Source organism: Eschscholzia californica, unplaced genomic scaffold (assembly GCF_041429995.1).
Source record: "Eschscholzia californica isolate CP2 unplaced genomic scaffold, dmEscCali1.0.p SCAF_4, whole genome shotgun sequence".
In the NCBI taxonomy this organism is placed as follows: Eukaryota; Viridiplantae; Streptophyta; class Magnoliopsida; order Ranunculales; family Papaveraceae; genus Eschscholzia; species Eschscholzia californica.
In genome coordinates this window covers 24,238,537-24,253,781 of record NW_028238461.1, presented here as the reverse complement: position 1 = coordinate 24,253,781, position 15,245 = coordinate 24,238,537, and the positions used below count along the sequence as shown (strand labels likewise).

Genomic DNA, 15,245 nt, shown 5'->3' with positions numbered 1-15,245 from the left:
AGGTTGAATGCTGATGCTGAGAATGGCACTGCATATATCATTATTAAAACACGTATTAATGACATTTAAATTCCACATACCATTAGTAATAAGTTGAGATACCTTTTCCAATGTACAACCGTTATAGTTCGTAATAGGGCGAGGATGATTGGGTATCCAGTAGTCATTCCAAATGTTGATATGCTCGCCTCTGTTAATGTTCCAAAAGATAAGACTCTCAATCTGATGGTAATGTTTAGAGATGGATTTCCAAGGCCAAGAACTATGGTTTTTGGGAGGTTTAGGTTTATGGGAGTTATGAAAGTATTTACCTTTAAGCACTTGTACCCAAATAGCATTCCCCCATTTGTGAGACGCCAGTTAAGTTTATTAAGAAAAGCTTGGTTATCAAGTTGAGGAAGGCAAAGACCGAGTCCACCATGTTTGCGGGGTTTACATATAGATTGCCAGTTAATGGTATGGAATGTTTTGGATTTTCCCCACCAGAAAGTCCTTTGAAGAGACTCAATGCTGTCACTAATGCCTTTAGGAAGGGCGAAGCACTGCATTTGGTATCGGGGAACAGCCGCTGCGATAGTGGAGAGAACTACCGAGCGGCCAGCTTGCGAGAGGAGATGAGTTTGCCATTTGGCAAGTTTGTTTTTTATTTGAGTAAGGAGGGAGCTAAAGGCCTGTTTCTTATTACGATCAATGAAGAGATTAGTGCCTAGATATTTATCATCAGAAGACGATTGATGGACCTTAAGTTCTCTAATGATCATGCGTTTGAATTCATGGTGCGAATTCTTAGAGAAGAAAATGTTCGATTTCGCGTAGTTGATCATTTGGCCAGAAGCCTCACTGAATTCTTTAAGAATTTGTTTACGATTGAAGATGTTATCAAGAGAATTTTGCCCGAAAATGATACAGTCATCTGCAAAAAGGAGATGTTTGATCGAGAAGTTCGAGTGAGGAATGGGAAAGCCTATAAAACAGGAATTATTAAAATTCTTCTCTAAAAGACGACTAAGCCCTTCCATGTCAATGGAAAACAGAAAAGGAGAAAGCGGATCGCCCTGTCTAATACCCCGACTGACATTAAAAATACAACCAGGGCGCCCATTGATGAGAACAACCATGGAGCTAGTAGAGATGCATGTGTTGATGAGATTGATCCAAGTAAGTGAAAACCCCATCAATTTCATAACATTCTCCAGATAACTCCATTCAATTCTGTCAAAAGCTTTTGACATGTTAAGCTTGAGACCAAAGTAGCTTTTGGATCCCTTAACTTTTTTGAAAGAATGAATGAGTTTTTGGCTGATGATAATATTATCAGTGATTTGTCTACCCGGCACATAGGCACCTTGAAAAGAAGAAATAATGTCAGCAAGGATAGGTTTCAGTCTATTAGCTAGAATTTTGGTAATGATTTTATAAGTGGTATTTAGTAAGCTAATCGGACGGTAGTTTGCCGGCGATTGGGGTGTCTTGGTTTTGGGGAGAAGGCATATGTGTGTATGATTAGACATAGCCGGCAAAGTAGAGTTCTGAAAGAACGAGGATGTCATAAGCTGAATATCCTCCTTGACAGTATCCCAATTAGATTGGTAGAAAAAAGGCGGAAAGCCATCAGGACCCGGAGTTGCGCATGACTTGAGAGAGAAAGTGGCAATCCGAATCTCTTCATACTGAGGAATCGCAGTGAGAGACTCATTCTGAGTGGAAGAGATCTGAGGGTAGAAGCACTCCATAATAGTCGGGGACATCTTAGAGCCTGCAGTCGAGGAAATCTTCTGGATATGATTAGAAAAGATATTAGATATCTCCACTTCATCATTGGACCAAGAATTATCTTCCCTCTTAATGGAAAGAATTTTATTCTTACGATGCCTAGTAGTAGCCTTGGCATGAAAATATTGGGTATTTCTATCTCTCAAGTTAATATTGGCTATTCTGGATTTTTCCTTCCATAGACTCTCTTGCTGGAGTAAGAGAGTTTCGATCTGGGAATAAGTGTTTTTAAACGCCTCTGCGTTTTTAATTAATTGAAGATTATGAGTGAGCTGCTTAATATTATTCTCCAGATTACCGAAAAACCTCTTTATTCCATTTAGAGAGTTTAATGGCAAGGGAGTTAAGTTTGGATTGAATAGTGTTGGGGATGGTGAGCCAGTTGGATTTAATGAAACTGACGCATTTAGGGTGAGACATCCAAGTACGAATGAATTTGAAGGGTTTACGGCCAAGAAACGACGAATTCTTGGTAGAGAGAAGTATAGGATTATGACCAGAACCAAGAGTAGCAAGATGGTTAATCTTAGAATGTGGGTAACTAGTAAGCCATTTATAATTTGCCAACGCTCTATCAAGTCCCTCTTCAATAAGGTTTCCTGCAAACTGTCTGTTAGTCCAAGTATACGGATAACCACTAAAACCTAAATCATGTAACCGCAAATTATTAATTATGTTCTTGTTATGCTGAATAGTAGGGAGGTGAGCCGGCTGACCTCCCGATTTCTCTGATTGATCAAGAATGCAATTAAGGTCACCTATAACTAGCCAAGGGATGTTGTTATCAGGGATCAGATGAGCCAGGGTATCCAATGGCTTCATTTTATTGTTCTTGTAAGGGCAACCATAGAAGCCCCGTGAGGTAAAACTGACTACCAGAGACAGACTAGGTACCTTTGACATGAATCATATTATTGTCAGCATAAATTATGTCAATGTCATAATTGGGAGCCCAAAAGAGGGCAAGACCCCCTGCTTTATTAACTGGTTCAATAACATGCTTGTTATAAATATTAATGAGATTCAACATCCTATCTATGTTCACATTCATGCATTTGGTTTCGGACAGAAAAATAATGTCCGGGTTGTGATCCTTGATAAGGCTAAGAAGATGGTTGCGATTAGCAAAGTTGTTACATCATCTAACATTCCATGCCATAATCGAGATCTCCATAGGGGAAGTCTATAACCAAGTAGCGACAATATGAGATTGGGGAAGGGGTCCGAACGCTGCTACTCGGCTGCTGATGCTAAATAACTTATCTTACTAATGGTGATTCGATCGACGTGAGTAGAGCTTTAGGAACGGATTGGTTGGTCTAGTACTAACCTTGGGCTTGGTTAGCTATGATTAGGTGTAGGCTAAAGACGGAGAGTAAATTGTCTAAGGACGAACAACCAAGCAAGAAGACAGAACATGCAAACAATTAGATAATTACAAGGAGATAAAACATCTAATAAATCTGAAATAAAACCTAGTTAAAGAGAAAGTAGGAGTTTTACTGCCCTGAAGTCTGAGTAGGTTGAAGGAAGTCTAAATTAAAGGAATTTCTTCTTTCTTCTTTCGCCTTTCTCCTGGTATGGTTGATGGAGTTTACAATGAACAACAATAAGAGAGTAATCTCTTTTGTTGATTGGGTATAAGGCTATGAAGATAACTATAGACAGCAAAGCAGTAAGATAGATTACTCCCATATCCCATGCAAGAACATGCTTGCTTTTGTATGTTTCACCTAATCCGTGTTGCTAACTTCCAATGGCTGCAATTGAGACCGAGACTACTTACAAAGAAGGATAGATCATCAACAAAAGGATCCCCAAAATCTCTCGAAGTTACCTCAAGAAATAGTGAAACCCTAGATTTGATTTGTATAATAATTGGTTGGTTGAAATGGATAGAAAAAGTTCAAATCGGTAGTGATTACTATAGTGGTGTTCTTAAATTTAGATCTACTGGAAAGTGGGAGTGATTTGATATTTGACCTGGTTAATTGTGAATGATTTGGTGGTTAAGAATTAGGGTTACAGTGGAAAGGGGAGAGGGCAAAAACGCATTGACGCTGACGTCATACAGGAACTTCTCTCTCCTCAAAAGCTGTTTAAGACTTGTTTCATGATTTTGTTCAAGACTTGTTTCTTATGGTTTGTGTTTTTTGCATGAATTTTATTTCATGGACTTTCTTTAAGACTTGTTTCATGAACTTTGTTCATCTTATTATTTTTAGTTTGTGTTTTCGCATGAATTTTGTTCCTCTTTCCATAGACTTTGTTTAAGACTTGATTGTTTTTCACGAACTTTGTTTCATGAGCTTTTGTTACTTGAGAGAAAAAATACAGTGACTTCATGAATTTAACAACAAACAAAATACAGTAGCTTCATGAATTTAATAATAAGACATTGATTTTCGAATAAATTACATTCAAAATATATTCAAATTGGTGTCACCACTACCATTCGGACTACATTCAAACTACTTTTCAAACAAATTGGAGGTAATTAATACACATTCAGGATATATGACTTATTATATGTTTATCGACACAACAATCTTTGTGATGGTTGTTGTTATCTTCAAATTTTTCTTTTCAGCTATTTGAGCTAGATTTTCAAACATACTCCAGCTGAGTAGTTTCGTCATCCTTCGCTTCCCATTCAATTGATATATTTTCATCATTGTGTTTAGTTCCAGATGTCTCGTTCTCATCCCACTCAAAATATTTGCAACGTTGCGAGCAATTGAAGAAATACCTACCATGATTTATAGAATGTTAATTCACCTTAAATCATTGGACTATACATTTCCCACATTGCAGACACTTTTTTTTTGACATGAAACCAAATCATGTTCTGGATCTCTACAACTATAACATAGACCATAATTGAATCCATTCATGCTCCACTTTTTTGTGCAACCTGCAAACGTTTAGATACATTAACTATATATTAGTCTTAATCTCCATGCCAATAAACTTGAATAAAACTACAATTCTTGGTAATTTAAGGGGCTAAGGTCATGACGAAATAGGAGGTTTAAAATTCTGTACTCATGACTCATCTTCCACCCTATATTGATCAGTTGTATATTCACGACTTGAGATAAACATCAGTCTGTGTGATTGTTGTGTATCAGTCTGAGTGCAGTACTATCAAGTTCATGAAACACTTAGACACATTAGGTGGTGGATATCAAGCTAATGCAACTAATTATGATTTGTTAAGCAGAAATTAAATGATTATGAATTTTGTATAGCAAAAAGTACCTTGAGTGCAAACTACAATTCTTAGTAATTTCACAAACCCAAAATTATTTCAAACCTAGATCAGGAAAGATACAGAATTCTTAGTAAGTTCACAAACTCAAAATTATTTCAATCCTGAATCTAGAGAGATATATGATTTTTAGTAATTTAAGGATCTCTAAATTATCTCAAACCTTAAATTTAAAAAGATACTTGAATAATTTCAAAAATTCATTCAAAGAATCGATTTGTCGATCTTGGTTAAAGAAGAAAGTTTTGTTACTAATCTTTAAAGATGGACGGAGGTAAGTGTTACTTCAATAATGGTTGGATAATCTCTTCACTAGGATTTTCTTACTGAATCGGTAAAGTTTAAAGGAAATAGGGTGTGCTGAGGTAGAGAGATAAAGTTGTTTGAGAAATTTCAACCTCAGCCATTGAAAACCAATGGTTGAGTTTAAAGTAAGGTGTCCCATTATTAACAACATCCATCCTCAACTTCCGATAACTTACCTCAGAATTTTCAGCAATTGAAAAGTGTGAGAGTTAATTAAAACTTTCTGCCCAAGGTGGAGGGACGGTCCACTATGCGGTTCAAATGGGAGGTCTCCATGGACTTATTGTAAAAGAAATGTAGGTTTTCAGCCATTAAACCTTTTTGTCTAAGGTGGAGGGACGACCCACTATGCGATTTAAATGGGAGGTCTTCATGGACTTGTTGTAAAAGAAATGTAAATTTAGAATAATAAGTCTGATTTTAACGGTCGTATCACTAACGGAAGGAGACCATCTGAGTATTTTTGATAAATTAGAAAGCTAGGCGAGAAGCTAGTCATAAATTAGAGGATCATTTGAAAAATAACCTTGGTGGAAAACTCAAACATTGTGGAGTTGAAAAGAACAAAAACTTCAATTTTAAAAATAACGACTCCGCTGGGGATCGAACCCAGAATCTCTGGTTTCGTAGACCAGCGCCTTATCCATTGGGCCACGGAGTCTTGGTGAGCAATTTCTTACCTTCACCACTTTAGCCAAGGGTAATAGAAATCTCAGTAAGCTGAAACTGAATATATCGAGATCAAGATCGAGAGAATTAGAGAGAGAAAGAGGGGAGAGAGAGAGAGAGAGAGAGAGAGAGAGAGAGAGAGAGAGAGAGAGAGAGAGAGAATGGGGATCAGATTCATATTGATGGTGAACAAGCAAGGTCAAACTCGTCTTGCTCAATACTACGAGTACCTAACGATCGATCAACGCCGCGCTCTTGAAGGTGAAATCGTTCGTAAATGTCTTGTCCGCACCGAAAACCAGGTCTTCTCCCTCCCTCTCTCTCTATACATCTCAACCTTAGTCCAATTTTGATTCTGGATCTCTCTCGCGAATCATCAAATTTAGTTCACAAAACCCAATTCTAATTACAATTTGTTCCTGTTCATCTTCCACCTAACCAGTCAGTGTGAAAAATAGGAAAAAAAAATGTTTGGAAAATTAAGAATTTTTTGAAAACATAACATGATTCTAATCTATTAGATGTATGAAACAGATACGTACATTAAATATATTTAGGGTTTATGCTTAAGACTCCAATTTTGTGTATTACTTACTGACTGGAGCTTCATCTTCTTCTTTTTCCACTTCTTGTTGGGTAATTAAGTGTTCATTCGTGGAGCATCGGAATTACAAAGTTATTTACAGGCGTTACGCATCACTGTTTTTCTTGGTTGGTGTTGACAATGATGAGGTAAATCTCTTCATTTTCTTTTTCTTTTTCTTTTTCTTTTTCTTTCCGAAAAACAGTCATTCAACCTATTATTATTATCGATGACATTGTTCTTGTTATTACTACCCATGCATTAATTGAATCTTGTGATTCACTTATAGAAATCGAAATACATTTAGGCGTTGCGAAGAAACCTTGTTAATTGTTATGGTATATAATTAGCACATGAATCAAAAATCACATGAATTTGAGCTAGTCTTAGGACGTGTGGGAGAAAATAATGAGGAAGGAAGGGTTTGCCAAAGAGAAGGCTGAGTGTTGAGTCGAACCTCTTGACACGAAAGATGAAGCCGAGTGACCCAACTAATTAACGGGGAATGGGTAGTTATATGTTTGCTTATGCTTATAGCTTTTTAGAAACTGAGATAACAAGTTTTCTCATAACTTTCTCTAAAGCACTAACTTCGATCAGAACTATCACGTAGTCATCGTCTATACAGTAATTACCTTTCTTTGCTTGGTTAATTATACTTATCTCTTACGCTTCTCCTTTGTATTGTTAATGTTATAGCTTCTTGCTTCGCATTCTTCTTTCTATGATAATTTTGGAATAGTTTGTCTGGGGTTTGTTTTCTTTCCCTAGTGGCTATGTGGGTGAGGGGCATCTATTAGAACTTAAGAGTAAAGTTGATTTTGTTCGCGATTCCTTGTGTCGTTTCAAGTATCTTTTATTGTTTTACTTGCTTGAAGAGCAAGCAAGTAAAGAAATGATTCTTCTGGAGACGATGGATATATTTAAACGTAGAAGGAACAATCAAAAATATATTAAGCTACTAAAGATCAGTTTTTGTTAGAGTTTGAACTTGAGTTTTTGTCGTTGTTAGGGTAGTCCTTCCTCGTGCATTGGATAGCAAGGAAGTAATTCTCATTTTGAAGGGCGCAAAGGGAATTTAGTCGTGGAGGAGTGAAATAAAGGGGTTACAAACCGACATCTGTATTTAGGAGTTTGTAGTGTTGGATAAGAAAGAATGGTGTTCTTTTCCTGTTGGAGTGCTTGGTAATTACTGATACTCTACCTTCTAGGATCAACTCAATTATCTAACTCGAGCCATTCCAGCAGCCAGCGTTGTATGTTTTTGTTTGAAACAAATATTGTTTATAGAAAATGAAAAACAAAGGGAATCTGAGTAGGGATCAAAGCAATGTTACCTGGTACGCGGTACGCTACTGTGTGAGTATCGGGTACGTTAGGGGTATAGTTCTTCAGTACACCATTTTCAATAGCAGTACGTTTTGGACTATTTTCCTAGACAATATAAACTCTTTATAATGCATTCGATACACCTACTTTCAGACATCCTATCTCCATAAAAACTTGCAAACTAACAAGTAAATTAAAAAAAAAATCTTGGGTTAACTACCCAACTAGTCGAGTTTATAGATTTTCACCAAGACTATGGGTTAATGTTAAGGTACTGGATCCCGAACCTACCCAAAAAGGGCACGGGGAATCGCGTATGCGGTACGCAAGGGGGAACAATGTATCTGCTAATGTTGGATCAAAGGAGATCCTTGCATACAATACACGTCAAGGACAACATGAAAAAAATTAAATAGTGGTTGTCATTGGATCTCAACTAAAAGTGAAAACGATGAAGGAAAGAGTGGAAGTCTTCCTTCTGCTCAATTGGTATAAGCTTCTCTGTAGAAATTACTTGAAAGTGATTCTAGCTTTGTAAATTTTAGCAAATTATATATTAAGGTTTACTAATTACGCGCTTTACTTGGTTATTTCAGATTGTTAAAAAAAGTACTTAATAATTTTTGTATTAAATGTTATTGTTGATTTTTGATTGTTTACTTGCCACTGATTTGGCTTATATCATTCAGTTGTAATAATTTGGCAATTAGAACAACATTATACCATTGGAGTAAAGTGCTGTCTTGGGCAAGATTCTTGTATTCTAATGATTTTGTGTATAATTGGGAAGCTATAATCGCAACATTATAGCCTTTGTTTTTCTTCATTTCATTTGGATCGCATAGATCAGATCTCCTTGTAAATCTTCTTTTTCATTTTTTTATATATTCATTAAAAATTTTTAAAGAAGAATATGGCAATTGCAGCCTCCCTACCCACATTGTAACATTTTGAGAGGCTAATTTTTTTAACTTTCTACGTAACGCATATAGCACATACGCGGTAGTTATATTCATTCTTCTTTCTTATGTTTGTTTGTAATGCCCTAGTTCTAGTCTTTAGTATAATTAGTAGAACAATTACCTTATGTTTTCTCATTAGCATGGTTAATTCATAGTGATGGTAATAGCCATATAAATATCAGATACTGCGAAGGTACAAGTTATATTTTGTATATTATATTTTTGATCTACTTGAAGAAAATCGTACTGGGATCATAAAATACCACTCGGGGTCCTTCTTACAGTAAATAGTGCTTGATCCCGAAATAAAAAAGAAGATGGGAAGTGAAAATAAACTACCTAATAACCAAGACAAGAAAATGTCTTTGTTTTGGGATTTCTTAGGTTGACGTGTCTGGCACCTCATATGGTTTTGGGTCTTGTTGACATCCTTTAGCATGTTCTAAATAGTCTCTGTTATAAGTTCATTGCATCCATCAGATCCTATCTTGTATTATGAGTTTATGACCTTATTTCTTTTCCTTCATTTGCAGAATGAGTTAGCTATTCTGGAGTTCATACATTTGTTAGTCGAAACAATGGATCGCCACTTCGGGAATGTGGTAAGTTATCCCTTATATACAGATTCCAACTTAAATCTCTAACTTAGTAATACTTGTGCTCTTCTTCAGTTCTTCGGATTTTTATATATTTAACTGATAAAACCTAAACTTTGCAGTGCGAGCTAGACATCATGTTCCATCTAGAGAAGGCACATTTCATGTTAGAGGAGATGGTTGTAAATGGATGTATTGTCGAAACAAACAAGTCGAACATTCTTATGCCTATACAGCTGATGGATAAAGCTTCATAATTTTTCGAATCAATGAAATGGAGTCAGTTTCTTCACGTTTCCAGCATAGGGTATATTACCGATACTTGTGTGATAACTGATGCCAGCAGAAAATGATTAAAATATTGGAATATCAAGTGTTAAATGGTTAAAAGTGTTTTGAAAACTTTGAAGACAAATGTAGAAATACTTTTATTTGCTGTGGAAGTGGAAGTACAATTGCTGTTTATAAAGAATTTTTTCTTCATGGACATACATTTTATTAATCTATGTATAGTGCTGCTGATTCTCGTGGGGGGTGATGGTTAGGCTGTGGTCGCGACTGACTGATAGGTCTGTTGAAGTCTAAAAACTTTGGAGCTGAAAATGGAAAAAGATATTACAAAAAGGTGGAAGGATTGAAATCGGATGTAACCTAGCGAACTTATTTTTGACTATCAAATTTGAAGATGGGTTCTGCCAAATTTTGTGAGGGCAACAAAAGAAATAAGCTTTCAGCGCACTGGGGGCTCCCTTGGATAGTAAAAGTTGAAATGGAGCTCTACAATGAAAAAAAAAGAGGAAAGAGAGAGAAGATGAAAGAGAGGGATGAAGAGAGAGAGAGGGAGATAGATGACCTGAGTTGTTGTCGCTGGAAATAATGACCGGCGGAGTTGATGTTTTTTTTTTTTTTTTTTTTTTTTTTTTTTGAAAGGGGCGATTCCATAAATCAAATTAGTCCGTTACATCGTCAGAATAAAGGACTACATACAATAAGCAAATAAATGAAAGGGCTAATCCGTTAGACCGAAGGGGCTAACATTTCAGCGGCTAAATTGTGAGGGGCCGTATTAGCTTCCCTCCCACAGTGGTAGAAAGACACGTTCCTTTCTCTCAGCCTTCCACGCAGGTAATCAATCTCCGCCTTGTAATCTCCATGGAGGGGTCTCAGAGTCGTCCGATAGAAGGGTGTATAAAACCCTCGAATCTCCTTCCAAGTCGAAGTGATATAAAAGATGGTCTTCACCCAGTTCTAGCCCTAGCATTGCCGCCCTGGTCTCACTGTGAATAGCTGAGATAGGTGGGAAGATGATCGCCCTCGAGTCCAACACTTCTCCGTCTGAGTTTCTGAGTACAGCCGCCGCTGACGCTCCTCCTGGTCGATAGGGACCATCGACGTTGATCTTCAATCGACCAGGTACAGGGGGGTTCCATGAGTTTACCTGCAAGATTTCAAGGGACGGAGCTAAATAAGATAAGGAAGGGTTTTTTTTTAGTTCTACCTTGGTTGTCAACCATATGCGATCCAAATCCAATGTTTTGTTCCTGAAATGGTTTTCGTTTCTATTCTTCCATCAGATCCAAAGGAGATAAGTATACTTAAACCATACCTCATTCGCCCCTTCTCCTCTGTTTAAGATGTCTTTAAGATTTTGAATTGGATTTTGACCTAGTTGCTTTATATCTTGATCATTTGTGATTTGTATGAGATTTTTGAACATCAAGCATTCACCAAATAAGTGTACATGAGTCTCACTGTCATTGGATAGACATATCTTGCATCCCTGATCAATGAGAGGGATTCGTCGACCTATGTTAGATAAAGTGGCCAACCCTTTGTGGATCAGTTTCCAAATAAACAGTTGTATTTTAGGATCCATATGTTGTTTCTTCCATAACTTTGTGGTGAAATTTCCTTTTTCAGTGAGACTCCATATTAGTCTGTCGCCTTGATTGTTGTGAGGCAGAAATATGTTGTTAATGGCTGTGATTGTCTCCTGATCAAAATAACTCCTCCCTCTATTTTTCTTCTACATTTATTTTTACAAATAAGGGTATTAATGTCAACAATATGTCGTATTAATGTTAACGATTTTTACAGATATTTCTCTATCTTTCCAACTTTTCAAGTTATAATTTTGTTACTCTATCTTTCTGACGGTTAAATGTTATCTACTTCAACGGCGTTAGCCAAGAAGATATGCGACGGACGCGGCAGAAACCTAGTTCAAATATAATGGAAACTCATTGGCAATTTTGATGCGTGGTTGCCGACAAACCCGACATGGTAGAGAAAACAAGGTGTTAACAGAAGATTTGGATTTTGCCAACTAATTTGCGATTATTAAATGGTGGAGCTAAACTCATGTACGATTAGGGAGTAAAACTACATGGCAAGTGGAGGAGAGTATATAATAATAATAATAATAATAATAATAACAAATAACAAGTGGGGGTGGATTGAATCTGGATAGTTAATGGTTTTCTAAATCTAAGTAAGCAAAATTGTTTTGGATGAAACCACAGGGCAATATTATAAGATGATTTTCTTGCACAAGCCATCATCCAATTCTCTTTTTGTTCTTTATAAGAAGAAGAATGATATGAGTTAATTAATGCAATTTTGTTCACAGTTCAATGGCCAGATTCAGTGAGCACTTTCTTTCTAGTTATGGAACCTCACAGAATGATGATAATCATGTTCATGGAATCTAGTTTAAGAACTTGAGTTTTATGTTCAATAAATTTAGACAAACACATGGGTCTTGCTCTTTAATAAGGTCCTATGGAGATTTGATTGCTAAACTCATGTGCAGTAAAATCTTTCATCACTAGGTCAAAATCCATTGAGCTAAAGAATAATATTTAGGCCCTATGAGGTTAGCCGACAAACCAAAATGCATGTCCTGACTTCTGTTGGAATCGGAGCCAATTTTGGCTCGACCCGACTCGTCAAATTCAGAAACCGAACGCGCCATTGCGTTCGTCTCGTCGAGCTCTTAAATTTAGAGCAAAGAATTACTCGAATCCGATTCCGGATGAATGAGAAATTCGAGTTTGAAGTTTGGGTGAAAAAACGGTTAAGTCAGGGTCTGAAACGTCAAACGGGACAAGTTAGATCAGGGGTCGTTTGAGCGAATACCACGCGCATCCAAATCTGTGGGCACATTTCGGTATTGATCTGACGGTGGGCGTTCCACCCGAGATTTTCACCCAGATCCGACGTCCCAGATTATAACCGACTTCAACAATCAGTTATACTTCCTGTTTGGTCCCTAATTCCGAACAGATATGTCTTTTAACCCAACAGACACTATGCATCCATTCAACTCCTATATAAACCAACCAAATCCACTCCAATTTTCAATCAATTCATTCTCTTCTCTTCTTCTCTTCCCTTCTAACAATTAGAGGTTCTGGTTAGCCTAGAATATCTAATTAAAGAAGTATTTTCTAGAGGTTCTGGATAGACTAGAATATCTAGAAAAGGAAGAAAGAAGTTCTTCATAGGTCGTCTAGAACATCAATTCAATTCATTCTCTTCTTCTCTTCCCTTCTAACAATTAGAGGTTCTGGTTAGCCTAGAATATCTAATTAAAGAAGTATTTTCTAGAGGTTCTGGATAGACTAGAATATCTGGAAAAGGAAGAAAGAAGTCTCGAGTGAAATCTGAATTTCCAAAGCATCTAGAAGATCATCCGCATCAGTCAAAGAGCTCATAATACTGACAAAGGTTCGCCCGCTTTCAGAATATAGAAGTACCATCTTAAAATTCTGAAAGGTTAGTCGTTGTATCCCGAAGGCATTCACCCTAACGTTTGGTACTGTTACGGGGGTGTAAAATGTCTTAAGGAAAGAGAATTTATTCTTGCCTCGACTACATTAAACACCTATCTCGGTTAGCCCGAAAGAAGGAATATTGACTTATCTTTATTCTTTAATAGTTTATCTCTCTATAAAGTTAGAGAAAGGAAACTCTGTCCGAATCAAGCCAAGACAGAGAGAAATCGACTTATCGATTAATAACCAGAGAACAACAATCTTAAGACATTTTATATAGCGATTATTTCTCTGGTTATAAGATATTAATTTGGCTTACTTTCTGTGTGTTTCAGAAAAGGAAATGGCACGAACAAGAACCACCCTACGGGTTCTTCAGCCTAACACCACATACGTGGAAAACCCAGAGATGTTCAAGGGAACTGACTTCGCTCTGAAGCAGAAGCGAGGCAAGTCGAGGAAAAGGCAAAGGCCTGTCGAATGCTACAAATGTAGAAAGCGAGGCCACCTAGCCAAAGATTGTCACTCCACATATGACAGTCAAAGGGAAAAAGCCGATAACCAAGCTTTATTAGCAAAAGACACCGAAAATCGGAATCACCGTCTAATGATTACTGAGTTCGAAAAGGCGTTTGATCTACTTCATAAAATGAACCTCTGTGCAGAGGCACATGAAGATAACCTGGTTAACAACCAGAGATGGTGGGTCGATTCTAAGACAAATCATCACGTTTGTAGTGACAAAAGCCTATTCTCTTCCTATACAGAGGTAGCCGAAGGAGAAACCTTATTCAAGGTAAACGGCTCGACCACCCAAGTCAAAGGAAGGGGAAAGATCGTGTTAAAATTCACTTCCGAAATAGAGGTGACTTTGACCGATGTACTCCATGCTCCAAACAATCAAAAGAACTTGATTTCTGGTTCTCTTTTAAGTGAGAACGGGTTCAGACTAATCTTTCTGTCAGATATCGTTATCATATTTAAGAAAATGATGTATATTGGAAAGGGCCACTTATGTGGGGGGTTATTTCAATTAAATGTTACCCATGTAATGCCGAAGGCACCTATTATTAATAAAATTAATAATTATGCGTATATTATTGAGTCCTCCAATATTTGTCACGAAAGATTAGGACATGTGAATAATAAGTCATTAAAGACATTAATGAGCTTGGAGTTAAATTCCGAAACTCGAAATTTACTCAAGACGTACATGTCAAACATGTGTATAGTCAAAAATGACTAAAACATTGTTCAAAGTCTTTAGACTTAATTCACAATGAACCCTATAACCTAAGAACGGTTCAAACATAAGGTGGAAAAGGCAATTCATTACCTTTATCGATGACTCCACTTGGTTCTGTTACTTACTAACACGTCAGGATAAAGCAATCGAAAAGATCGAGCTTTATAAAATCAAAGTAGAAACTCAACTTTGTAAAAAGATTGAGGCTTTGAGAAACGACTGAGATGGAGAGTATGAATCTCCTTTCGCCGAGATATACGCCAAGAATGGCATAGTTCATCAAACGGCGACTCCTTTGGTATAATGAAAGCACAGAACATTAGAAGGGATAAAACTCGATCAGTAGAGATTAAAATCGATGATCAATCTAATCTCGATGGATTTTGTGAAGTATTTCACTAAAATCTATTACTAGCAATGAACAGAAATAAGGTTCAACCCATGGTGACCATAAATGTTGACTTAGTTGATGACTCTTAAAATATCTTCTCGATAACAGAGACATCGGAAAACTAAGCGACACCTTGACCACCAAGTATCGACATAAATACTGGGTGTGAAACCGTATATCGAGAATACAGAGAGCGATCAATGATGAATACATGATCCTAAAGGTTCAATTCGATGACGAATCGAAGAAGACAACCACATAAGTAATCGGAGAAGTATGTCAAGACAAATGTCAAAACCTAAACGGTTAGACAAGGTCGATGACAGAATGTTCTCGTTATACA

At 36.9% G+C, this 15,245-nt stretch overlaps 1 protein-coding gene and 1 non-coding gene across 2 annotated transcripts; one reads left to right on the top strand and one right to left on the bottom strand.

Moving 5' to 3' along the window:
- Positions 1–5,938: 5,938 nt before the first annotated feature.
- Positions 5,939–6,011, bottom strand: TRNAR-ACG (transfer RNA arginine (anticodon ACG)). Its single transcript has one exon. It is a non-coding gene; the product is annotated as a tRNA-Arg (tRNA).
- A 62-nt stretch (positions 6,012–6,073) lies between these two features.
- LOC147543795 (AP-4 complex subunit sigma) lies at positions 6,074–9,978 on the top strand. The gene is made up of 4 exons (XM_086635211.1): positions 6,074–6,321; positions 6,665–6,751; positions 9,427–9,495; positions 9,612–9,978. Exons 1-4 carry the CDS (start codon positions 6,181–6,183, stop codon positions 9,744–9,746), a joined length of 432 nt encoding a protein of 143 aa, XP_086491337.1. The 5' UTR covers positions 6,074–6,180; the 3' UTR covers positions 9,747–9,978.
- The last annotated feature ends 5,267 nt before the right edge of the window (positions 9,979–15,245 follow it).

Bases quoted from the DNA above. Each gene is read 5' to 3' on its own strand.
- LOC147543795 (XM_086635211.1), top strand. From the start codon at position 6,181: ATGGGGATCAGATTCATATTGATGGTGAACAAGCAAGGTCAAACTCGT. The intron at 6,322-6,664 runs GTCTTCTCCCTC...TGGGTAATTAAG, and splicing joins TTGTCCGCACCGAAAACCAG to TGTTCATTCGTGGAGCATCG. The intron at 9,496-9,611 runs GTAAGTTATCCC...TAAACTTTGCAG, and splicing joins ATCGCCACTTCGGGAATGTG to TGCGAGCTAGACATCATGTT.